Source organism: Lipophrys pholis, assembly GCF_963383615.2.
Source record: "Lipophrys pholis genome assembly, chromosome: 22".
Classification (NCBI taxonomy): Eukaryota; Metazoa; Chordata; class Actinopteri; order Blenniiformes; family Blenniidae; genus Lipophrys; species Lipophrys pholis.
The window spans coordinates 544,512-570,922 of NC_137644.1; the positions used below are offsets into that span (position 1 = coordinate 544,512).

The 26,411-nt window shown below is 46.3% G+C and overlaps 1 protein-coding gene across 1 annotated transcript in view; it reads right to left on the reverse strand.

The window, feature by feature from the left end:
* lamb1b (laminin, beta 1b) overlaps positions 1–26,096 on the reverse strand; it is a 55,691-nt gene extending 29,595 nt beyond the window's left edge. The window contains exons 1-23 of the mRNA XM_080492428.1: positions 25,925–26,096; positions 24,585–24,760; positions 19,051–19,186; positions 16,105–16,178; positions 15,355–15,543; positions 14,981–15,044; positions 13,565–13,767; positions 12,507–12,627; positions 12,152–12,340; positions 11,265–11,441; positions 9,137–9,249; positions 8,841–8,920; positions 7,700–7,835; positions 7,466–7,624; positions 4,112–4,245; positions 3,919–4,039; positions 3,084–3,270; positions 2,842–2,985; positions 2,521–2,752; positions 2,105–2,268; positions 1,709–1,933; positions 1,367–1,584; positions 179–275 (exon numbers count right to left, since the gene is read on the reverse strand). Of these exons, the coding sequence (XP_080348554.1) occupies positions 179–275; positions 1,367–1,584; positions 1,709–1,933; positions 2,105–2,268; positions 2,521–2,752; positions 2,842–2,985; positions 3,084–3,270; positions 3,919–4,039; positions 4,112–4,245; positions 7,466–7,624; positions 7,700–7,835; positions 8,841–8,920; positions 9,137–9,249; positions 11,265–11,441; positions 12,152–12,340; positions 12,507–12,627; positions 13,565–13,767; positions 14,981–15,044; positions 15,355–15,543; positions 16,105–16,178; positions 19,051–19,186; positions 24,585–24,760; positions 25,925–25,961 (3,376 nt within the window). The 5' untranslated portion in view covers positions 25,962–26,096. The remainder of the gene's footprint in view (positions 1–178; positions 276–1,366; positions 1,585–1,708; positions 1,934–2,104; positions 2,269–2,520; positions 2,753–2,841; positions 2,986–3,083; positions 3,271–3,918; positions 4,040–4,111; positions 4,246–7,465; positions 7,625–7,699; positions 7,836–8,840; positions 8,921–9,136; positions 9,250–11,264; positions 11,442–12,151; positions 12,341–12,506; positions 12,628–13,564; positions 13,768–14,980; positions 15,045–15,354; positions 15,544–16,104; positions 16,179–19,050; positions 19,187–24,584; positions 24,761–25,924) is intronic.
* Between the last annotated feature and the right edge of the window lie 315 nt (positions 26,097–26,411).

A 26,411-nucleotide genomic window follows, 5' to 3' on the forward strand; every position in this document is an offset into this window, starting at 1 on the left:
GCAGATCCTGCCTCTGTCTGGTTCTACTGATTTTACTGTTAGTGCCGTCGTCCCCTGGGACAGATTGGACTCTGGCGGGCCCGTTTTGACCACATGTTTGCCTCTAGAGTCTGTGAGTGGATGTTTAAATCTCAGTGATTCGTTCCGTTCTGTTTGAGTGGTGGTGGTGAGATCCTACCGTGACATTTGACCTCTGGATCCCCCCAGTAAAGCTCTCTGCACTCCCGGCATGTCCTGCCTCCAAAACCAGCTTTGCAAAGGCACTGTCCTGTGATCTGCAAACACAGAATATTATTGTAAATGCAGCTGGAGGAAACCTGTGTGGGTGTTTCAAAGCTTTTTGTTTCTCATGCAGACACAATGAACCTTTGTAGTGTTTGTAGAAAAGTCTCCTCTGTTATTCCACGGAGTATTCTTAGACTTCCTTCCTTACATGGAAAGCAGCCAGTAAACACAGAGACCAGAATGTTTGGATGTGTGTGTGCAATTTCTGAGTGCTTCACATTCACATGCCAGTTGGTGTGTTGGAGAGAAACCAGAGAGATAATCCAGTCCCAAACAGCTGGAGTTCAAAACCTGTGATGAGACAGGATGACCACAGTCCCAGTCTCACCACTTCACTGCCCGTGTTGGTCAAGGTTTCTCGTCTGGGCTGCACTTTGTGTCAGAACACTTTGCAAACAGCAGCCGACAGAGAGACGAGAGTTTGGTGGACAGGCTCAGGCAGCAGCTGCTCACGAGGCTAATTCAGACAGATGTTCTGCCCGTCCAAGAGTTTCTCTTCAACTTTGTCTGATGAGAAACAAGAGAAAAAAACCTGAACGCATCATGAGAACCAACTTCTGTTGCTCGACTGGATCTGTGTCGATGTTGTTGTTGGATTCAGCTCCAGACGTCACTCAGTCACTCAGTCACTCAGTCACTCATTATTTCTCCCAATTTTTGGTCTGGAATGTCCCTTCCATACGTCCACCACAAGGATTCATGGGGATCACAGCTGCTGATTTATTCAAATGAACTAAGTCGATTCCACGACAACGATTCAGGTGAAAACACATCATTTTTGTGTTTTCCTTTCAGAAAGGTTTAACGATTTGAAAACAACATTTCCCAACAGGGAAACAGCAGAAATGCTGAAAAGCACATGGAAGTAAAATGAAAATTCTATGAGGAAATTATGATTTAAATATGATTGTCTTGCATCATGGAGACACAACAGAGAAGCTGAAGAGCCACATGGTAAAGGCCTGATTCCTCCTGGTCTCCTGGTCTCCTGGAGCAGTCCCTACATTGTTTGTGGTTCCAGATTGAAACTGGACTGAGGTGGACCACGTCCTGTCCCAGTCAGTGTCCCTGTCTGACCCACCTCGTTGCAGGACGATCCGGCGGAGTGGACCGGGTCGCAGTCGCAGCGCTGGCAGCCCGTCCCGCTGGCGATGTTCCAGGTGTCTGCGGCGCAGCGGTCGCAGTTCTGACCGACCACGTTGGGCTGGCAGGGACACTGACCGCCACGCTGGTCACACTGACAGTCATCGGGGGCGGAACACGCCTGGTGGACGGTGCCCACAGAGTAACACATGCACTCTGCACACAAACATCACACATCCTTACAATGATGATGCACAATGAGCAGGATTTTTATCGTACGACCCACTTTTATCCATTCATTCATTGTTTCTGTTTGAGGACCAGAGCGTGGGGTACTCACTCCTGCAGCTCTGTGTGGCAGCGTTGCCGTAGTAACCTAGTTTGCAGTGCTGGCAGCCGTGGCCCTGCGTGTGGTACAGGCACTTGAGGCAGACGCCCGTGCGAGCGTCGCAGGACCCCGGGTCCTGCATGTCGATGTTGTTGTTGCACTGGCAGGCCGAGCAGCGCCCGCCGGGCACCAGGGGGTTCCCGAAGTACCCGGATGCACACTCGTCACATCTCACACCTTGAGGGGTGATGAAACAGGAAACAGTTCAGGGGATGCTTTCACCTTGTGTTGAGGACAGGGCGACTGAAGTTCTCCACGTGTCACATGTGTCTATATGGTGTCTATATGGTGTCTATATGGTGTCTATATGGTGTCTATATGGTGTCTATATGTTTGGTGTTTTCGTACCTTTGTAGCCTTGGCTGCACACACAGGTCAGCTGGTTGGTGTGATCCACCGTGTAACAGCTGTCAGCAAACTGGCGGCCGCTGCGCGGCCCGTCTGGACACATGCACGGCCGGCAGTGGCCGCCGGAGCCCAGCTCAGGGTCTCCGTGGTACCCGTCCAGACACCTGAGAGGGACAAGAAATGGTCCTTGTTTTCTCAGAAGAGCTGCAGGCAGGAGCACTATTAGAATATCAACGACCACACCAGTGTCAGGGAGGCAGAACTCTTTGAAATATATTTTGGCCAAAATAATAAACAGGAGACGTCTCACTGACACACACACACACACACACACACACACACACACACACACACACACACACACACACACACACACACACACACACACACACTCACACGGTGTGACGATGTCTCACCTCTCACAGTGGTGTCCAGTGGTGAAGTCCCTGCAGCCCTGACACTCTCCAGTCTGCAGGTGGCAGTACTCGCTGTGGTCGTTGCAGTGGCAGGGTCTGCAGTGAGGGAAGCCCCAGAAGCCTGGCAGGCAGTGGGAACACTGGCGGCCTGTCGCGCCCGTCACGCAGTCACACTGGCCGCCGGCCTCGTGGCAGAAGACGGAGAAGGAGCCTTGAGGGTCGCAGTTGCAGGCTGGAGGTAAACGCAGGTCGACAGAGAAGAAAAACATGAAGAAGTCAGCGGGAACGGAGGTGCTTCAGTCAGCGTTTGGCGATGCTCACGTCTGCAGCCGGCGGGGCCGAACAGGAAGGTCGCCGGAGCGCAGTGGTCACAGTTTCTGCCTCCAACATTGGGCCGACATCGGCACTGGCCTCCGCTGGGCTCACACACGGCACTGAGCGAGCCCTGAGGGTCGCACTCGCACGCTGGGAAAGAGGTATAATGATGTTGTTTAGAAATCTCACCACACTGGCTGCCTGTTTTGATGCAGGCACTATTCACACACACACAGTGCGTTGCGTACCCATGGCTCCTTTGTGCAGCAGAGCGGAGACACTGAAGATGTAATCGTTGCAGATGTCCGTCATGGGGCTTTTGACCACACTCTGGCTGGTCTCCAGACACCTGTAGCGCTGGAACGTGTCCCACGCTCCGTCACCATCCGTCCCATGAAACATGTCCAGCTCCCTGACCCGGGGCATCAGCACCAGCTACAACCAAGGCTCAGGGTCAGACGGGGATGGAAACCATCTGACTTACCACCGTCTGACTTGCTCAAAGGTCAGACATACTTCACAGTGGAGCTCAATCTGATAAACATACAAGCAAAGCTTTCAGGAAATAAAGTCTCACTACGAGACGAAGCTGTTCAGAGAGAATCAGTTTTATCCTTTAAAAGTTCTGCTTCGAACCAGATTTGAACCAGCGACCTAAGGATGCCTGTGTGTTTGCCTCTACAGTACTCCACTCTACCAACTGAGCTATTGAAGGGAGACGTACTGTTGAAATATCTTTAGATATCTAAGTTATAAAGGCCTCTGGTTGTCAGTGTTTTAGACATGTCCCGCTTCAATGCACCTAAAGTCAATGATGTCATAAAAGCTTTCCTTCGAACCGGAGACCTAAGGATGCCTGATTGAATGCCTCTGCAGTCCTCCGCTCTACCAACTGAGCTATTGAAGGAGGTACTGCAGGCACAGTGAGGCCCACACACTGAGAGTAGAGGGAGAGTGTGTGTGTGTGTGTGTGTGTGTGTGTGTGTGTGTGTGTGTGTGTGTGTGTGTGTGTGTGTGTGTGTGTGTGTGTGTGTGTGTGTGTGTGTGTGTGTGTGTGTGTGTGTGTGTGTGTGTGTGACATACAGAGTCGATGAGTGTGTACGGGCTCTGGACGTCGCTGGCTGACGAGTACAGAGGCAGAGTGAGTCGGATCGTGTAGTTCAGAGCTTTTTCAAAACACACCGGCCTGACCAGCAGCACATGCCTGCAACACAACACATGGTCAGAGAGAGTGTGTGTGTGTGTGTGTGTGTGTGTACAGACAGTGGTGCGTTACCTGGATCCAGGTGGAAGAGAGATGGACTGCTCATCCCCGCTCTGGATGGAGTTGCTGCAGTGGCTGTTGTAGTTGGGAGGGTTGAATACGGGACGCTGCACTCGGATGTTCACCTGCTCCCACTGCTCAGGGAGCTGCAGACACACACACACACACACACACACACACACACACACACACACACACACACACACACACACACACACACACACACACACACACACACACACACACACACACACACACACACACACACACACACACACACACACACACACACACACACGCAGGTAAATATCAGGCACCTAAATCACCTTCAATTGAAGTTTGTTTCTGTAGCGCCCATAACAACATAACCAAGAGTCCTGCAATTCTGTACTCTGCTAAAACTGCTGACACGTTTCTTAAATTGTACTTAATTACAAGTAAAAATACTGTTGGATTACTTAATTTTCACCTACATTTAATTACATTGTCAAATGCAGGCGATCAGTACAGAATATTTTAGTTTAAAACAGACTTCTCACAAATAGACTAATACAGTTAATAAAGATAACACTACCGTCAAAAAAATGTATTTAAATTAATAAAAAAATTAAACGGTGTATATCAAAGTTGAGTATGAGTAAAATTACATATGACTGAAAATGCTCATGAAGCTACAAATAGCCAGATAGATTACTAATAATGTGAGTACTGGTCAATTGTAACTTAATGGTTATTGGAAGAGGTGGAAAAAGGCCTGAAAATGTTACTGAAAAAGTAATAAAAGTACAGGCGTCCTGTCCAGGGTGGACCCCCTGGTCCACAGTAGGCTGGGATCGGCTACAGGACCCCACAACCCTGAACTGGATTAGCGAGATAGTAGATGGATGGATGGATAATAATAATAATGATGATGATGATGATGATGATGATGATGATGATGATGATGATGATGATGATGATGATGATGATGATGATAATATTAATAAGTGTGAGGTCCTTGTGAGGCCTGAAGTCTGAAGTCTGAAGTCCACATTGTAATTTTATTAAACAGGGACTTTTAGTTTGAAGGAGTTTAGGGCTTTGATTTGGAAAGTCAGGGGATGCAGAGGCCTGTACTTCGAAGCTGGATTTTCTCTTATCTAGATAACTTCAGGATTAACTCTGGTTTTCTCTTATCTAGATAACTTCAGGATTAACTCTGATTTTCTCTTATCTAGATAACTTCAGGATTAACTCAGGGTTTCTGTACTACGACTCTCGCTCACTCCTCACCAGGATAAATCACCATGGTAACCGACGCTGAAAGTCTAACCTGCTCTGGAGCAGGATATGTTCTAGATAAGCAGTCAGAGCTCCGCCTCCTGACCAATCAGATCTCTTGGAAAACGCCCCGCCCATTCTTAAATGATGGTGATTGGTGGGTTCAGCTCTGTGCTGCAGCAGAGAGGAGATGATAAATTAATCCAGAACAATCTTTCTGACATAATAAAATAAATCCTGGTCTCTGAGGCTCTGAAGGAGGTTCTGGTTCTTGTTCTTGACTTGTTCCAGGTCTGTTTATCTCCACGAGGGTTGATCTGGAATAATGAGGTTCATGATCACACCTGACAGAACTGCAGAACCATGAATTTATGGAACCAGAACTCCTCCTGTCGTCATGGTGATGAATTAATATTCCAACAGGAAACACAAGAGAACCTCCGCCTCAGAACCAGTGATGGAGAACCTAAAGTAAAAGAAGAGCAGTGAGGAAGTTCTGCCTGGAACCGTTCTGCTGGAATAAAGTGGAACTGAGTGATCACAGTGCTGTTCCTTTATATCACTGATCCATTAATCTGCTCTAATCTCACCAAGTCAGGAAGGTTCTGGTTCTGGCTGCAGCAGCAGTGTTGCTTTGAGCTGCTGGATGGGTTTGAATTCTTCATAATCTCAGAGATTAACTGCTCCTTCAGTAATCTGGAAACTGCTCTGGAGGGTTTCTCTGTGTGTGATTGGTCAGACGCTGCAAGCTCCGCCCCTTTCACATGAACGCTCACACCTGGTCTGGGTTGAACTAGTGAGTTGATAACCTGCTTGGTGGTAATGGTGATCAGGATCAGTCAACCAGGAAACAGAGAACCTGGATATGTTGATCAGGTTCCTAGTACAGGCCTCTGATATGTTGATCAGGTTCCTAGTACAGGCCTCTGATATGTTGATCAGGTTCCTAGTACAGGCCTCTGATATGTTGATCAGGTTCCTAGTACAGGCCTCTGATATGTTGATCAGGTTCACCCTCTGGTGAAGTGGTCAGTTAGATCAACATGGTATGATGTAATCCTGGTGTGAATGATGTCACAGTGTCTGACCAGCAGCAGGTAGTGATGTCATCACAGTGGGAGAGGACAGATTTTATCCACATATTTTGGAAACAACTCCTCAGAATCTACAGTTTTCTGACAAATATTTAGATAAAATTATCATTTCTTGAGAGGAGAATTTGTCGCCTTTCAGTCGGTGTGGGTTTGGAAGCAGTCAGACGTAAACTCTGGACACTAGGAGGCGCTGTTTGACACAGACGCACAATTTTCCTCCCATATGACTCTATAATAAACGATGAAGAAAATCCCTGGATTCCTGACATTCCTACTTTTTTCAATGTATTTGAATGAGAGGAGGTAGGCGGGGGGATTTAGCGTTTGGCGCTTTGATGGCAAATAAAATCCAATTAAATCTGAATGAAATGAAAAGTGTGTCGAGACCCTTTGAGCCGGAGCGCCTCCTCCGTCAGTTAAAGGGGTTTTGAAGCTGATAGGATCTTCGCCTTCAGAGGAGGTCGTGTTTGCGTGAGGGTCAATTTGGGGAAAATCTTACTTTGAAAGGCAAATTGTGGACTTCCTGTTGGATTTAGGTCAGGGGTATCAGCATTTTATTTTTAGGTCCTGATTGAATTCGGTTGAACTTTATTTATAAAACACCACAGTCATTTCTGTTTGACCCTTGATGAGCAGAACAAATCAGGTCTTTCTATCACATTCTCACGTGCTGTGGTGCTCGTTAGTGTGTCTAGGTGGCGCTAGAGAGCTCATTATGACACTCTGGGGGTGAATTTTTTCATTTTCTTACATTTTTCTCCAGTCTTGATGAGGCTGCCAAATCTGTGAGTTTTGAGTGTGTTTAGGGGCAAATGTGGGTTGATTGACAGGTAAGGAGAAGCAGAAGAAAGAAACCACAGGGTTCTTTCCTCCAGGCCACGCCTCCCTCCGAGGCCACGCCTCCCTCCAATGCCTCGCCTCCCTCCGAGGCCATGCCTCCTTCCGAGGCCACGCCTCCTTCCGAGGCCTCGCCGTTCAGGTTCCCTCCCAAATGAGAGGCCTGCTGTGTTACCTGCGGCTCGTAGCGTATCAGGATGTCGTAGTCCATGGACTCTGGGACGTTGTTGACATTGAACTCCAGGTAGGCTCCCTCCGGCACGCTGACGAAGCCCATCCCCGTCCAGGTGGGGCTGCGGTCCGGAGGGTAGGGCCTCTGGACCACCGTCACACCCTGGAGGAAGGAGAGCATGGCCTCAGCGCTGCAGCATGAAGGAACCAAACTGGATCGTTCAATAAGAACTCTTACGGGTGCCAGTTTGGCGTCCTCGGCCTCGTAGGTGTAGTGATCCAGAGCCATGACGTAGAAGCCGGACTCCACCTGGTCGCAGCGGCGTCCGAACATGTGCTCTCTGCACTGGCACTGTCCTGAGCGAGGGTCGCAGCTGTGCACAGGAGGAACCTCCTACTTTAATGCTCACCTTCTTCTTTGGCTCATTTTAATACAAATTGTTCAAGCCTCTTATTTTATTTAATTTAAGGAAATTTCTCTCTGCAGTTCTTTACAATCGTCTTTTTTTTTATAAACTTCAGAAATTAGCTTTTAAACCTTTTTCTATTTTATACAAGTAAACTGAGTTAGACGCTTTCAATTCATAATGCAATTAAGATTATTTGTTTTACAGATAAGTACTTTTTACTTTCACTTTAGAATATTTCTGTCGGAGTACAATTTAAGAAATGTGAAAGGCGTTGTATGTCAACATTGATTTTAACCGCTGCCCTTAATTAATGAGCATTTTTAGACAAACTGTAACTAGTTAATGTAAAAACACCTTTCCAGCTGGTTAAGCCTCAGAAACTCTTTACAAAATGTGTCACTGTGAATTAGAACCACAGACTTCCAGTATTACTACATTATCTGACACTATCTGCTAAAACGGTAATGAAAAAAGGCATTTAGCTATCATTTCTCTTTTCTTTGCCACAAGCTTCATGAAGTTTAGTAATAAATAAATAAATAAATCACAATATTTATCCACTGTTGATTTATGCGTAGAAAGAAAGTCAGAAAAGATCAAATCGGTCAATTTTAGGTTAAAATTTTGTAATTTCACGATTTTACAAAACTTCATTAATTTGATGCTGAGAAATGCAAAATTACAGGCAGAATTAAATATGCACCTCAAAAACACATTTGACTCACTTTTTCAGGGAAGTCAAGGGTTCAAATCCGTCAGTTAACGTCCTCATTATTGTTTTAATAAAGAGTCAAATTTCAGTTCCGATTAAGTTTTGTTATGATAGAAACAGCAACTCCTTTAATAAAGAAATCCAGAGACATTTTCTGTCATGAAGTCCCTTTGTGATTTTTTTGAACATTGCATGATCTCAAACCTGTTGCCATGGTTACACAATACACCTGTTTGTGTTGTTTTAATTGGACCTACTTGTTGTCGATGGCCCCGCCCTGATCGCAGTCACATGACCTGCAGCCGTCCATGTCGTTGGACAGACCCCAGTGCTCCGGCTGCACCACCACACACACACACACACACACACACACACACACACACACACACACACACACACACACACACACACACACACACACACACACACACACACACACACACACACACAGAATGAAGAGGAGGGCGTTTACTCAGAGCTGTGTGTGTGTGTGTGTGTGTGTGTGTGTGTGTGTGTGTGTGTGTGTGTGTGTGTGTGTGTGTCAGATGAGTACCAGACACTGATCACAGTGGTCTCCGTGGACGAGCCGCTTGCAGAAGCAGCTTCCTGTGTGGGAGTCGCAGGTCCGTCCTCCAGGTAGCGTCCCCAGCGGGTTGCAGGTACAAGCTGCCAAAACACACAGCAACAATCCAGCAGGGTGTGAAGTGGGGCCCAGAGCAGAGCCCAGAGCAGAACCCAGAGCAGAACCCAGAGCAGAACCCAGAGGAGAGCCCAGAGCAGAACCCAGAGCAGAACACAGAGCAGAACCCAGAGGAGAGCCCAGAGCAGAGCCCAGAGCAGAACCCAGAGCAGAACCCAGAGGAGAGCCCAGAGCAGAACCCAGAGCAGAACCCAGAGGAGAGCCCAGAGCAGAACCCAGAGCAGAACACAGAGCAGAACCCAGAGCATGAACACATTTTAATGTCCACCAATCACCTAATAAAACCATCTGCTTATATTTATCTGTATGTCTGTTAGCAGGATTATGGCAAAATGACTGTATGGATTCTGTCTAACCTTTCACAGGATAGATATCAGGCCCTGGAAGATTCCATTAAACTTTAGAGGTGATCCAGAAAGTCCAGGTCAACCGTTGGCAGACGTAAGAAATATCTGATTGCTCTTGTTTTATTCTGACTTTATTTACAGCAGCTTAATGATTAGCAGTGATCATCTTTCAGCTTGTATCTTTAGTTTGAGTCAGAATCTGAATTATGTAGTAAATGAGACAGCAGATAATGGCCCTATCTTAACTTTATGTGAAACACAATCAATTTTTGGTTTTGTTTTTGGGTGGAAGGAGAAACGTTGAAACTTTTGGCGTCTTTCTTCTTAAACTCATCAGGTTCTGCAGCTTCAGTGTGGAGAACGTCCAATTAGCTGTTTGATTCTCTCCCTGGAACTGAAACGTTCTCATCCAGGTTAAACCAGAAGTTACCTCAAAGTACCACTGATGATATGTTAACGCTAATGTTAATGCTAATGTTAATGTTAATACTAATGTAAATGCTAATGTTAATGCTAACATTAATGCTAATGTCAATGCTAATGCTAGTGCTAATGTTAATACTGATGTTGATGGTAATGTTAATGCTAATGTTAATGCTAATGCTAATGTCATGTCATGGCTGATTGTTTATGTTGGAGTGTGTTCCAGAGTCTTCAGTGAGGTGTAAGATGCTGTAAGGTAACATGAAATGACACACAGGCGTTGCAGGCAGATGATGAAGGTGAAGCTATCAGAGCTATCAGGGCTATCGGGGCTATCAGAGCTATCAGGGCTATCAGAGCTATCAGAGCTATCAGGGCTATCAGAGCTATCAGGGCTATCAGAGCTATCAGAGCTATCAGGGCTATCAGAGCTATCAGAGCTATCAGGGCTATCAGGGCTATCAGGGCTATCAGGGCTATCAGGGCTATCAGAGCTATCAGGGCTATCAGAGCTATCAGAGCTATCAGGGCTATCAGAGCTATCAGAGCTATCAGAGCTATCAGGGCTATCAGGGCTATCAGAGCTATCAGAGCTATCAGGGCTATCAGGGCTATCAGAGCTATCAGGGCTATCAGGGCTATCAGGGCTATCAGAGCTATCAGGGCTATCAGGGCTATCAGAGCTATCAGGGCTATCAGGGCTATCAGGGCTATCAGAGCTATCAGAGCTATCAGGGCTATCAGGGCTATCAGAGCTATCAGGGCTATCAGAGCTATCAGGGCTATCAGGGCTATCAGGGCTATCAGAGCTATCAGGGCTATCAGGGCTATCAGAGCTATCAGGGCTATCAGAGCTATCAGGGCTATCAGGGCTATCAGGGCTATCAGAGCTATCAGGGCTATCAGGGCTATCAGGGCTATCAGGGCTATCAGAGCTATCAGAGCTATCAGGGCTATCAGGGCTATCAGAGCTATCAGGGCTATCAGAGCTATCAGGGCTATCAGAGCTATCAGGGCTATCAGGGCTATCAGGGCTATCAGAGCTATCAGGGCTATCAGGGCTATCAGGGCTATCAGCGCTATCAGAGCTATCAGAGCTATCAGGGCTGTCAGGGCTATCAGCGCTATCAGAGCTATCAGGGCTATCAGGGCTATCAGAGCTATCAGAGCTATCAGAGCTATCAGGGCTATCAGGGCCTTCCCAGACTCACGCAGGCAGCCGTCCGGTCCTTCTCCCAGTCCGAAGTGTCCCTGTCTGCAGTGGTCGCAGCGCTCGCCCTCCACGTTGGCTTTACAGCGACACTGACCTGCGATCAGCCCGGCCACCACGTCAGTCCGGGGGTCACACAGTCCGCCCTGCAGAGACCCGGCCGGGTCACAGCTGCACGCTGCAGGGAAACAGGAAGTCACACACTCCCAGTGTCACAGGGAGGACCGAGCCGGGGGGTTCACAGAATCACACTGCAGGTTAGAAGTTCTTATGTCTGCTGGACTGAGCTGGCGGTAAAATGAAACCAAATCTCCCTGATTGTTCAGGACAGAAGTTTTGTTCACAGATTCTCTACCAAGAACAGAAAAGGTCAGGAGAGATTCTATCAACCCATAAAAGTCTGACTAACTCACAAACTGTTTGGCATCAACACGATGAAGCAGAGACCTATTCAGCTTCTGTTCTTGTACAATCGCCACAGTCTGTTTTTTGTTGTGGTGCCAGAGAGAGAAGAAGAGTTCGTCCTGAAACAGAAGCTCTTCTTTACTTTTGGACACATTGATACTGAAGAACAAGTCGGAGGAGGGAGGACTGACGTCTTCCTTAAACTGTCTTCAATAAGCAATGAATGAACTCTGCCACCATAACTGAGCTCAGTTTCTATTTATTCTTCCTCACTGGCGTCCTGCTGTGTTGAAAACTTCCTCTCCTTTGTGCTAAAAGACGAGATGATAAGGTGCAGAGTGCAGAGCCACAGTGTGTGGTTTCCATTAGTAACCAACACTTAGCGGGTAATTACAATCATACTTTGTGCTTCAGGACTACGAAGCCTCTGCAGCTCCAGATGGTGCCTGTGCTGGGGTCAGAGGTCGCGGCGGGGTGACCTACGTTCACAGACATTGGGGTCCCGCAGGTCTCTGTTGGGGTGCTGGTAGAAGAAGGGTGCACACTGCTCGCACTGCCGGCCCTCCGTGTTGTGCTGGCAGCCGTCACACACGCCACCGCTCACGTTGCCCGTCGTCATGTACACGGCGAGGTCGAAGTGGCACGACGAGGAGTGGTGGTTGCACTCGCACTCTGAAGAACAACAGAGTCAGACATGATAATACATTTCATTCAAAGAGCAGCAAACCTCTTCTGTAATTCCTGTCTTTAAACTTGTGTCCAGCATATTTATTGAAGTCCTTGTCCTTCAGCATTAACAGACCACAGCACCGGACAAACAAGCTGATTTATGTCTCACTCTTGCAGGCGTGGGTGTTTCGCCCCTCTGCAGGTCTCCAAGGCAGATCCTGGTAGAAGTCCTGACAGCGCTCGCAGTTCAGCCCCTCGGTGTTGTGGTTGCACACACAGCGGCCGTGGACCTTCACACACAGGCAGTGGTCAGCAGACAAAGTGGTTTTACGTGTCAATTCAGCAATGTAGGGATTAAGTTTGATTCATGTAGCAGCCCTGGCAGGCTGAAGAGCTTCATGGACAAACAAGCACCGGACAAACAGGTCTCCAAGGCAGATCCTGGTAGAAGTCCTGACAGCTCTGGAGTGAGCTTCTCCAGAGCTCACTTTTGATACGAGACAAGAAAATATCATGTGACGGCCTAAATATGCTTCCTTCACACACAAGTTGTGACATTGTGTTCGACGTTGTCATGCGTCTTTTACGTTGTTGTGGTTGTTGATCAATACATCCAGTAGGGGGCAGTGAATGTTGTTGGTTTACAGTTGGAATGAAAACATCAATGAAACAGGTTCAAACTGATACAATGAGTATTTGTGTAACTAGTAGTATTTAAAATTGGTCCGAGTGGATGGTTTGGTGCCTGATGTCCTCAACATTTCAAGTGAAAACGCATCGTTCTTGCGTTTTCATTTCCACAGCAACGTTTTGAAAACGAGATTCGTTGCCATGGAAATGGCAGGAAGGCTGAAAACCATGTAGTTCTCATGTAGATCCACTAGTTGGTGCTGTTGTTTGTTTCTGTCATGAAACCACACACATGCTCAGAGATCAATATGTTCTGAACATTAACGTGTATATGCAGTGATTGGATGGAGAATGTGGAGTTAGAAGGAAAGTCTTGGAGGAAAAAAGTGTAAAAATCAGAATTTTTCAGATGCAAAGAAAAGTGGAGGAGGGCCAGCTGCAGAAATGTCTCACAGCCCAATAACAGCAGCACACGACCTGGTGGAGACGCTCGATCGTCCATATTCACAAACAAATGTCCTTTCTGTTACTGTTGTCCTACGTGCAGACCTTCAGTAGACCCAGCCCCCCCGTCTCCTCACAGCCCCCCCGTCCTACCATGCCCTCGGCTCCTCTCGGCGCTCCATCGATCGGCGCGCACTCGGAGGCGTGTCCGTAGCAGAAGCAGTTGCCACGGACGACCATGTCAAAGAGGGCGTAGTAGTACTTCTCCGTCACCTCGTCGCGGGAGTCCAGCAGGTTGTCGCCCAGCGTGTGGAGCTTCAGGAACTTCACCCTGAGGTTGGTGATCTTCAGCATGTCTGCAGGGAGGAACCATCAAACACGTCCATTCACACTGCAGGGGACTCACAAGGAACTGGGAAGTGGGAAACTTCTTTGGATTGCTTTGAACTCAGAAGTTCCCACTGTGGAAGCTGGATATTTGTAATTGATCCAAGAAGCAGAATTGACTCATTGACAAACTCCCGTCTGTCCATGTGTCTACAACTGTCCATATTATTGACTTTTTAAGGCTCATTGGGTTTTAATGATCACAACGTGACATTGTTAGTTGTTATTTATCAGATGTTTGTGTTGCCTGACTGGTTGGTTGTTGTAATGTCAACCATCTAACCTCAAAACTGGGAATTTCCCAACTCACAACTGGTGACTTTGGAAGTTCCCGGCTGTACGAACAGGGCCCGTTTACTGGCATTTAGATGCTCGGAGCCACTGAAAACACAACATTTGGAGACGGGCCCCTACGGTCTATACTATCGGTAAGTTAAAGTAGTTCAGATGAGCTTTGCTGGAAGTGCAGGGAGCTGTTTGTCAATGATCAGGTAGAAAGAATGTCAAAGACAGTTTCCTCCCCGAGGCCTCATGATGAGACCGTGATGGTCTCTGACTGAGTGGGACACATTAACACACTTCTGGAGCTTCACAATAAACTCATTCAGACGTTTCACATAACAAAGTGGGTTGGAGCCACATTCTTGCGTGTGTGTGTGATGTGAGACTCGTCTCCGTGTGGACGGAGGCGAATGTTCAGGGTCACAGTCGCTTCCACATGGGAAATATTTCCACTATTTTCTTTTCTCTGCTGAAAGTTACTTCACTTTTTATCGTTAAACTCACAAACCAGGAGAAAGTGATCCCAGAAGATGTGTTTGATGATCTGTGAGGATTCATTTCCAACACATTTTCTATTCAGTGTTGGTCTAATCTGGGAGAAGATATTGTTTAATAAACAATTCATATAAAAGGAACGTTGACGTGCACATTTAGCCAATATAGATTCATATAATAAATCAATTCAGATCATTGAGATTCCAAAAAAACTAAATCTGGTTTCAAAATGTATTTAATTATAAAAGATATAGATTTTTTTTTTAGTTTGAACCCTAAAAGTCAAGTATTTCACCTAAAATAATCTTTTTTCTTTTAAACTAACTTTTAACTCCAACACATAAAGACACAGTTTCTGATCTATAACTAGAAAAACAGTGAAAAACCTTTATTTTTAAGTCTTACTCTGAATGCGCAGGCTGTAGGGATCCTCAATCTCAAAGGCCGGGTCCAACACTCGAAATATGACCTGAAAAAAGACAAATGCTTCAAAGGCGTCTGAATCAAGATGTTTTTAAGATTTAGAATATAGAAATATAGAAATGTATAGAATTCAATTCAAAGAATCGTTGTATCGTCTTTTAAAATGACAAGAACTAAAATCAGGGAAAATATCATAGAAAGGTTTCTTCAATGTGTCGTCATGGTGACGTGAAGCGACTCGAGCATGGATGACTGATCAGTAGAAAAGTTGTTAAATCCTCTGGATAGATGAAATGTATGTTTAATAGAAGGATTGATGGAAGACATGAAGGGTGCAGGTCGGTGGGCAAGCTCACCTCTCCCTCGGTGGACGGTTCGATGTCAGAGTAGTGCGAGTCGCAGATGATGTCGTCCACTTTGGCCATGGGCCTGGCGGAAACGCCCGGGAAGGACGTGTTGCAGTTGTACCCAAAGTAACGATAAACCTGCCACGTTTTCCCGAAGTCCATGGAGCGCTCGATCATCATGGCCCCCGGGCGAAACGTCTGCCGACAAACAGGGAGGAGACGTTAGTTCTGACATTAAAGCTCTGAGCACCTCATCAGGATCTCATCTGACGGAAGCACTGAAGGATGTTTCTGGTCAATTCTCTCTGCATTGCTGAACTCATGCAGAGGTGATCTGGAGTCCCGGCGTTCCGGGGAACTGCTGGTGTTTTCCTGCTGGAAGCTGAAAACAGGCTGGGACAGGAAGCACGCTGACTAAATGTCTGTTTGGACTTCCACACAGAGCTGATGAGAGGCACGGCCGCAGCTGGACGCCATCAAAGCCCAGCGCATGACGGCGATGAGAGGCAAGCTTACACACTCATCTTCACCCCCCCCCCTTCATCCTCAGTTTCCCACCACTCTCAGGAGAGCAGAACAATTCTGCTCCAGCACAGCTGGCCCACGCTGCCTGGAACTGCTGGCTGCTGCTTGTATGACCTGTAGGAGGCATGCTGCGTGTGTGTGTGTGTGTGTGTGTGTGTGTGTGTGTGTGTGTGTGTGTGTGTGTGTGTGTGTGTGTGTGTGTGTGTGTGAGAGAGAGAGGAGTGAAAAAAGCACCTTGAAGGTCATGATGAGATGTGTGAAATGAAACTCGGCCTCCAGGTCCAGCTGGATGGTCACATTCTCCACACCTGCAGGAGAAACACGCCCAGGCAGGAGATTAACACATACATACATACATACATACATACATACATACATACATACATACATACATACATACATACATACATACATACATACATACATACATACATACATACATACATACATACATACATACATACATACATACATACATACATACATACATACCTACATACCATTAGATAAAAAAATACACAAAGCCAAAACAATAACCTTCGCCCCACCTTTAGTTGGTGAACGTAATAAATATGTTAAAACAAGACATGAAAATAAGACGGGACTTGACTTTATGTGTGACTTGGTGCCACGTCTGGTAAACACAAAACTACAAAAACAAGGTATTTTCACTTGAAAGGTTGTGTGAACGGGGCCAAGTCTTCCATTGTTGGACCTTCAGGACAAGTTACTAATTTGAAGCTGGGATTAAAGGTGAGGACGACAGCAGGACGCCAGTGTGAGGCTGCTGTGGGAATCAGGAAATCCCTGCTGAAGCCGCTGTGTCTGCAGCTTCCTGCAGGTCCAGAGCCATCGGCACCGCGGGCCGCCGCTCACACACCGACTCACGCCTCGGACAGATTCCCAGCGCTCGGCGGGAGCAGCGGTGCATGAATGTGTGGGTGGAGGAGGGCCGAGCTGCTCATGAGGGTTTGTGACGCCATGGAGAGGATTCCTCTCCAGTTCACACACGCTCAGATTTCCTTGCTTCCACTTGGTTTGGAAGAGTTCAGTCACAGGTTCTGTGTTTTAACTGGACACCCGGCTGCAGGGGCTGCATGTGAACCAGGTTAGGTTCCTACAGACTATTAGTTATCTGGGCAGCACCAGGTTGAACTAAACAAAGAGGTTTTCTTCCTTTTCAGGAAGATAAAGACTGGAAAAGTTAAAGTAACTGTTCTCCTGGGAATAAACTCTCATCACCTTGTCACTTCCTGCTTCCTGCTGATTGGATCATTTCAAACATCAACATTAGGTTCTTTTGCATCTGAGCTTGGAGAAAGAATTCTCTGGTCCACATGATAAACTAGTTTATCTGTGCAAATCTAGTTATTTATTAGAGATTACAGTGTGTGGACATGTATTCCAGATGCAAAGCAAACCTAGTGGTTAGAAATCTGCATTATAGGTTGTATGCATGAAAGTCTCTCACGCCCCGTTTCCACGACAACCAATACGACTGTATCTGCAAAACGTTCTTCACTTTGGGGGTTCTGTTTCCACAGCACCAGTGTTCTGATCCACTGTATCCATGAAGTTTTTAATCCGGCTCTCAAGGTGGAAAGATTCTTTCACGGTCTCTGTTCCCTCCTGCAGAGACTGATGGAGGCTACAGAGCCTGTTACTGCACATCTCCCCCTCCCTCCTGCTCATTCATGGTAAACCAACATGGCCGACCCCCCAGTGGTTTGACTGGCAGTCGTATTCTAGTTTTATCCTCCAGATCAGGTTCTCTCTATTTTCTTCACCTTTATAGTGTTTTGTTCTCTGCACACGTCTGTGTAGTTTCATTACAAAATCAAGCCCCAGCGCCCTCCAGTGGCCCGGCAGACTAACTACATCGTTGTCTCAGTGTCCACTGCTGCAGTGGAAACACCCTCCTTTGTTTTAACAGATGAGGTGTTGTCACGTGAAACGTTGTCATGGAAACGGGGCCTCAGTAGAAAGATTTCGTCTGAGGCTTTGTTCACACTGCCTCTGACATTTCCAGTGATTAAAAAAAAAGGTTAACGTCCTGCAGAGTACAACCAGAGAGCCACACATGTATATTCAGTCAAAACAAGCAGAAAGGGTTTTTTCCACAGTGTGTCATAAATGAGCCACAGAACGCCAACAAATCTTCCGTTCCTCTCATACATGGAAAGGATTTAGTACTTTAATGCTTCTGACTTCATATTTTATTTATCCCCCAAATATGAAAGAATTTGCCAGTTAACATGTGACCTCTGGGTGGATCGTTAGTGTCGTGGTTAAAACTCTGGTACTAGAAACAAGGAGGCAATTGATTTGTTTTATTTGAACTAGAAACTGTCCCATGATTTCTATCTGGACTGTGAAACGACGGTTAAAAATAATTACTGGCCCCTAGTGGCTGTAACAGCCAAGAATGTAATGCTGCCGATAATAGACTCATTTTGGCCATTTAAAATACAATAAACCCAACAATGTAATATTTGTAACCATTTTAAATGTAATAAAACCAATAATGGAATTATTTTAACCATTTTAATACATATGAAAGCAGTAATTTATTATTGACGCCATTTTAAATGAGAATAAACCAATATTGTAAAAAGTTTCTAATAAAGGATGTTTGATCCATTATCATAAGAACATTTTGACGATCATCTGTTATGTGAAGGAATCTTTTAAAAAGTAATAACTGCAGTAAATACTGTGATAATACATACATATGGCTGCATTTCTTGTTAAAATCAAAAAGGTTTTCATTTAGTTTAGATGACTAGATGGTAACGCTTCAATTATAATCAATCATTCCTTCATTTATCACACTATTGGCAAATTATTCCATTATTGGCTCTATTATTTCTGCATGTTCTCCCTGTGCACGCCTGCATTTCCTCTAGTTCCCTTCCAAAGTGAGAAAGCATGGCTTTGAGATGAGTGTGTGAGTGTGTGTTCTAATAAAGATCAGCTTCACCTGCCACAGCTGGAAAACCTCTCAGGACCAAACTGTCTAATTACACTCCTCCTTCTGTCCCGCCTCACATCTGTTTCCCACCTGTTGGCCCCGCCCCCTCAGGCCTGCTGTGATTGGCTGCAGAGCGAGCCTCTGTGATCTCCTGCCGGGTCATTACTCTGAGTTTCCCACGAGAACGAGCTCTGGCGTGTTGTTCTCACCGTTCTCCGACTGCCACCAGGTCTTGAGGCGGTTTGGGGCGAAGGTGGTGACCACGTTCTCGATGGTGTGGCTGAAGGGGTTGTTCTCCTCGTCGTACATCGTCTGGGAGGAGCACACGAAGCACTTCTTCTCCTCCTGATGGACACAAAACATCACACATCTCACTCTTCAACCCTCACCCTCATGCTTTTCTCCAAATTTAAATTCCACTTTGGTTGATACGGAAATGCAGGTTCCTGATATGCCCTACAAACAGCAGGAAGTCCTGTGAGCGGGACTTGAAGGTTTTTCAAACTAAATTTCAAGGTTGAAATGATTAAAATCGTGAGAAAATTTAAAAAGTAAAACGTTCTAAACATTAACACTGAGCGAACACAGACACTCAAGTGGACAGACCAGCTTGGATCGTTATTCTTGTGACTGTCAAAATAAAACCACCAAGTGGGATTGTTATTTTTGTGACTGTCAAAATAAAACCACCAAGTGGGATTGTTATTATGGTGACTGTCAAAATAAAAGTAGCAAGTCCAGGAGAATATGTACTGGGAGTCATGACACCCTGGAGGAAACTTTGTTCTGATTGGCTCTACTGAGCATGTGCAGAACTACTATTCACTGGGTCCGTGGTGACCAGGACGAGGACAAGGACCAGGACCAGGACCAGGACCAGGACCAGGAACAGCGTTTCCACCGTCTATGCAGAGAGGGAGCCTGAGCGTTTTCAAAAAGTTGCACTTCCCCTCGTTTCCACGGAGACTGAGTTGCAGTTTTCAAAAAGTTCCGCCTTGAGAGCTTTTTTTCAGAAAGGTACGTTTTCAGGGGCTCCGAGCGCCGTTGTGTAAACGGAACCCCAACACGTCCGGAGAGCTTGTGTTTTCACTGAAAAACACGTGTGAACGAGGAATAAAACGAGGGATTTCATCAGAATCTCAAACTGATAAAAATGTGTTGAACTGTAGTTGTGAAACACGACGTGTGCGTCCAGAAACCAGATCCAGCCTTTATATGGGGAGTTTTGTTTCACCACCGTCATCCAGCCTCTGCTGTCAGTGACCACTTCCTCCAGTCCAACTGTCTCCTGAACGTCCTTCGTCTCATTACAAAGCTGCCGTGGCTGGCGGGAGTCCACGTCCTTTGGCTCAAGCAGGAGTTGACGCCGTGGACCTGGACCTCCGGTTCAGTCATGCTGCCTCCAGGCTCTGCACACCTGCTGCTTTGGGTGAACACAAGTCCAACTCTAGCTCACACTCTTTCACCACGTGGCACGGTGTGGACAAATGAGCTGAGGTCCTCCGTCTCACCGGGTGTCTGTGCTGAAACGTGAGTGGAGTCAGGGAAAGTGTCTCCACTGAGACTTCCTGTCTCGTAGCTCCACTTCATACTTCAGGCCTCTGCTCGTCCTCAGGAAGGACCACAGTGAGACAGTGTGACCCACAGCGCCTCCATCAGAACCTCCATTCATTCTGCTTGATAAGGGAGAGTCCTGGCTCCGCCCCCTCGCCACACACACTGGCCGACTGTGAAGCACAGAGCTCCGATTGTGGAGGAGAGAGTCTGAACTCCCATCTGACAAGACAGCGAGCAGACACTGGAGACACACACACACACACACACACACACACACACACACACACACACACACACACACACACACACACACACAACCGAATACTTTCTGCTCCATCTCAGATTTGATCTCAGATTTAATGAACGCTCATTTGTCCTTCATGTCTTACACGAATTCATGACGCTCATAAAAACTTCTTCTTCAAGCCTCCGCTGCCACGTTTTATTACTTTCATGAATTCTGTGCAGAAAGGACCGATTTCAGTCCTCTGCAGCGCCGAGGAGCTCGCACTGGATGGCTAGATCCTGCTGCTCTCATTCAGTGTGTCTGACATGTCTCACAGTCCTGAAGCAGGTTTGTTTCTCAAACATCAGGAAAGTGTCGGTAAACGTCCCTCAAAGTCTGAGATGACGTCTAAAACGTCTTTTTGTTGCTCAGACGAACACTCCACCATGTGGCGGCTCAGCTGGTGGAGCAGCTCCACTTCCACTCAAATGGTTCCATCCTTCTTCCTCGGCCTCGTTCACACGTGAAAACGCAAAACTTTAATTACATTGTGTGTGTCTGTTTACACTGTGTCTGTTTACAATGTGTCTGTTTACACTGTGTCTGTTTACACTGTGTCTGCTTACACTGTGTCTGTTTACACACCTGTCTGTTTACACTGTGTCTGTTTACACTGTGTCTGCTTACACTGTGTCTGTTTACACTGTGTCTGCTTACACACCTGTCTGTTTACACTGTCTGTTTACACAGCTGTCTGTTTACACACCTGTCTGTTTACACTGTGTCTGTTTACAATGTGTCTGTTTACACTGTGTCTGTTTACACTGTGTCTGCTTACACTGTGTCTGTTTACACACCTGTCTGTTTACACTGTGTCTGCTTACACTGTGTCTGTTTACACTGTGTCTGCTTACACTGTGTCTGCTTACACACCTGTCTGTTTACACTGTGTCTGTTTACACAGCTGTCTGTTTACACTGTGTCTGTTTACACTGTGTCTGCTTACACTGTGTCTGTTTACACACCTGTCTGTTTACACTGTGTCTGTTTACAATGTGTCTGCTTACACTGTGTCTGTTTACACACCTGTCTGTTTACACTGTGTCTGTTTACACTGTGTCTGTTTACACTGTGTCTGCTTACACACCTGTCTGTTTACACTGTGTCTGTTTACACAGCTGTCTGTTTACACTGTGTCTGCTTACACTGTGTCTGTTTATACTGTGTCTGTTTACACTGTGTCTGTTTACACTGTGTCTGCTTACACACCTGTCTGTTTACACTGTGTCTGTTTACACTGTGTCTGCTTACACTGTGTCTGCTTACACACCTGTCTGTTTACACTGTGTCTGTTTACACAGCTGTCTGTTTACACTGTGTCTGTTTACACTGTGTCTGCTTACACTGTGTCTGCTTACACACCTGTCTGCTTACACTGTGTCTGTTTACACACCTGTCTGTTTACACACCTGTCTGTTTACACTGTGTCTGTTTACACTGTGTCTGTTTACACTGTGTCTGTTTACACACCTGTCTGTTTACACTGTGTCTGTTTACACAGCTGTCTGTTTACACTGTGTCTGTTTACACTGTGTCTGTTCACACAGCTGTCTGTTTACACTGTGTCTGCTTACACTGTGTCTGCTTACACACCTGTCTGTTTACACAGCTGTCTGTTTACACTGTGTCTGTTTACACTGTGTCTGCTTACACACCTGTCTGTTTACACTGTGTCTGTTTACACAGCTGTCTGTTTACACTGTGTCTGTTTACACTGTGTCTGCTTACACACCTGTCTGTTTACACTGTGTCTGTTTACAATGTGCCTGTTTACACTGTGTCTGTTTACACTGTGTCTGTTTACAATGTGCCTGTTTACACTGTAGCTGCCGTAGCCACTGAAAACACAACATTTTGAAAACACTCTGGTTCCGTCACCGTCACAGTCCATATTCTTCTGGACTTGGTACTTTTATTTTGACAGTCACCATAATAACAATCCAACTTGGTGGTTTTATTTTGACAGTCACCATAATAACAATCCAACTTGGTGGTTTTATTTTGACAGTCACCTTAATAACAATCCAACTTGGTGGTTTGTCCACTAGAATGTCCCCCCAGTGTTCATGTTTAGAGCTTATTGGTCTCTGCTGTGTGTGTGTGTGTGTGGGGGGGGGGGGGGGGGTTTCAGTACTAAAACAACCAATAGCACCAACTAGTGGTTCAACATGGAAACTACATTTTTCAAAACTTTACCGTGTAAACTTGAAACTTTTCCATATCATAAATACTAAAATGAAGCTTTTTCATTTGAAACGTACCCACTAACCCCTCCTACTCCTCCCACTAACCCCTCCTACTCCTCCCACTAACCCCTCCTACCCCTCCCACTAACCCCTCCTACCCCTCCCACTAACCCCTCCTACTCCTCCCACTAACCCCTCCTACTCCTCCCACTAACCCCTCCTACTCCTCCCACTAACCCCTCCTACCCCTCCCACTAACCCCTCCTACCCCTCCCACTAACCCCTCCTACTCCTCCCACTAACCCCTCCTACTCCTCCCACTAACCCCTCCTACCCCTCCCACTAACCCCTCCTACTCCTCCCACTAACCCCTCCTACTCCTCCCACTAACCTCTCCTACTCCTCCCACTAACCCCTCCTACCCCTCCCACTAGCCCCTCCTACTCCTCCCACTCCTCCCACTAGCCCCCCTACTCCTCCCACTAACCCCTCCTACCCCTCCAACTTGGTGGTTTTATTTTGACAGTCACTATAATAACAATCTACTACCCCTAACTACTACAATCTACTACCCACTAACCCCTCCCACTCCTCCCACTAACCCCTCCTACTCCTCCCACTAACCCCTCCTACTCCTCCCACTAACCCCTTCTACCCCTCCCACTAACCCCTCATACTCCTCCCACTAACCCCTCCTACTCCTCCCACTAACCCCTCCTACCCCTCCCACTAACCCCTCCTACTCCTCCCACTAACCCCTCCTACCCCTCCCACTCACCCCTCCCACTAACCCCTCCTACTCCTCCCACTAACCCCTTCTACCCCTCCCACTAACACCTCCTACTCCTCCCACTAACCCCTCCCACTCCTCCCACTAACCCCTCCTACTCCTCCCACTAACCCCTTCTACCCCTCCCACTAACCCCTCCTACCCCTCCCACTAACCCCTCCTACTCCTCCCACTAACCCCTCATACCCCTCACACTAACCCCTCCTCCACCTCCCACTAACCCCTCCCACTCCTCCCACTAACCCCTCCTACTCCTCCCACTAACCCCTCATACCCCTCACACTAACCCCTCCCAGACCTCCCACTAACCCCTCCCATTCCTCCCACTAACCCCTCCCACCCCTCCCACTAACTCCTCCCACTAACCCATCATGCCCCTCCCATTCCTCCCACTAACCTCTCCTACCCCTCCCACTAACTCCTCCCACTAACCCATCATGCCCCTCCCACTCCTCCCACTAACCCCTCCTACCCCTCCTACCCCTCCCACTAACCCCTCCTACCCCTCCCACTAACTCCTCCCACTAACCCATCCTGCCCCTCCCACTCCTCCCACTAACCCCTCCCACTGCTGCTGATGGACCTGGTGTGAGAGTGAGTTTAGAGTTATTACAGTCGACAGTTTGTTTCTGAAACAAAGTAAAAATCTTTCTGTGGATTTTGAAGACATTTAGTAAAAACACGTTGAGGACATCTTCTGCTCACTAAGCAGGGGATATGAATAAAACAAGGACTTGGATGTGTTACTTTTCTTTGTTGCACAATTATTGGTATTTTGGCAGGACTCCACTGAGCGTACAGCTGGAAGCTGTAAAGTATAATCAGCGTAACGTCACAGCATCGTCGCTTCAGGTTTGAAATTCTCTGCTGTTTTGGAAAACTCTGCCGGCTCAGTGTGCTGCTGCCATTCCCACGTTTCCGTACCTCCAGATGTCCCACGATGCAGAAGCGCTGCGGACGCTTCAGGCCGCAGGTGGACGACGCTGACAGCTTGTGAGCTCGACCAATCAGGAGGTCGCCGGTGGCCGGGTAACAGCTGCCCTCTGTGCAAACATCTGGAAACTCCGGCTGCTGCTGCGACCCTGCGGGACACCACCCGGCTGGAGGAGGAGGAAGAAGAGGAGAAAGAGGAGGAGATGAAGAACTGCTCACAGCTCACAAAAGAAACGTTACAAACCTTCTGCTCTACGATAAAAACTATTGATGACTGCATTGTATTTAATAGAAGCAAACTATTTCAGTTTGTATTTAATGACTCTTTACTCTTGCCCAGTTTAAGTTACGTTACTTTAGGTTTTGTAAATTTTGTCTTGACGTGCAGCTGAATACATCACTGATATGAAATATGAAGGAAATGGTTCGTCAGAAGGGTGTGTGTGTGTGTGTGTGTGTGTGTGTGTGTGTGTGTGTGTGTGTGTGTGTGTGTGTGTGTGTGTGTGTGTGTGTATGTGTGTGTGTGTGTGTGTGAAAAGTACTCAGATAAGATCAGATTACTGCAGGAAGAAGTTCTTATAGCTCCTGTATTGTAATAGTATTGCTCTCCTGCAGTGTTTGACTATACTTTTATTGTTTGTGTGTATTTTTACTCTGTTTTCATCTCAACACATTTTTAAAATCGTTCAATAAACAATTTAGACTGATTCAAGTAGTATTTTTCTGATACCTGTACTTTACTATTTGAAGGCCACAAAAACATCACTAAACAATCATTATTAAAAGCCACAATTAAAAACGACTAAAAGTTAGATTTTCATGATTAATATGCAAGAGAAATATAATAATGTAAATTCAATATATTCAATGACTATACAGCTGTAATAGTTTACATTCTACCAGTACTTAGAGTATTGAAATGATTAGAATTCACTCATACTAAAATAAAATTGTGCCTTTTCTTTCAGGGAAGTATTCAATAAGATAATTGCTCTTGATAATGTTATTAAAGGCAGTTTAAAGTACACCGAGTACTCTGAGAGAACATTTGTCTTTTTACTGGAACAACAGTACTTTTCTTTGTGATTGAGTTTAATTTACAGTAACTCCGTTTCCTCTGGAGGCTTTAGTGTTTTTCTGATGAGAATCACATGAACTGGTTTTTACTGTCAAATCTTTATTCACATGGAACTTTGAGTGTGTCGGTGCAGAAACAGAATAACAGTTTGCATATGGCTCTCATTAGAGGAAGAAGCGTGAGACGAACGCAGGAGATTTAATGTCTTTTAGGAAAAATCCAGCAACATGTTGAGAATAAAGTGTGAACTCACCCAGAGAGGCCAGGAGGAAGAGTAACATCATCATCATCTCCTACTGGAGCTCCGGCTGCTCCTGATGGGTGCTGATGTCTGAAGCAAAGTGAGTGAAGGGTGAAGTTAAAGTCAGGACAGCAGGGAGTTGTTTGGCGGAAAGTCCGCATCCCACCAACTCCACCCCGCTGTCAGCAGCAGCCCGGCTACCCGAGTTGAGCAAAACAAGCGCTCCCTCTGCTGGCAGGATTTACGCTGTATTCATTTCAAAGTACTTTTAGTGAGAAAAACTAACAATTCCACATGAGCACGGAGAAGAGACGGCGGGAAGGGACAAAAATCCCTTTAACACAAAGTAACCTGTATATTTATGTTCAACTGCAATTATGTGAATACGAATCCTTGATATTTTATTTGATTGAGCTTTTTTTTAGTTGTTTTTGATTCAATATCATTTTATTTCATTATATTTCATTTTATTTCATTTTATTTCATTTTATTTTATTTT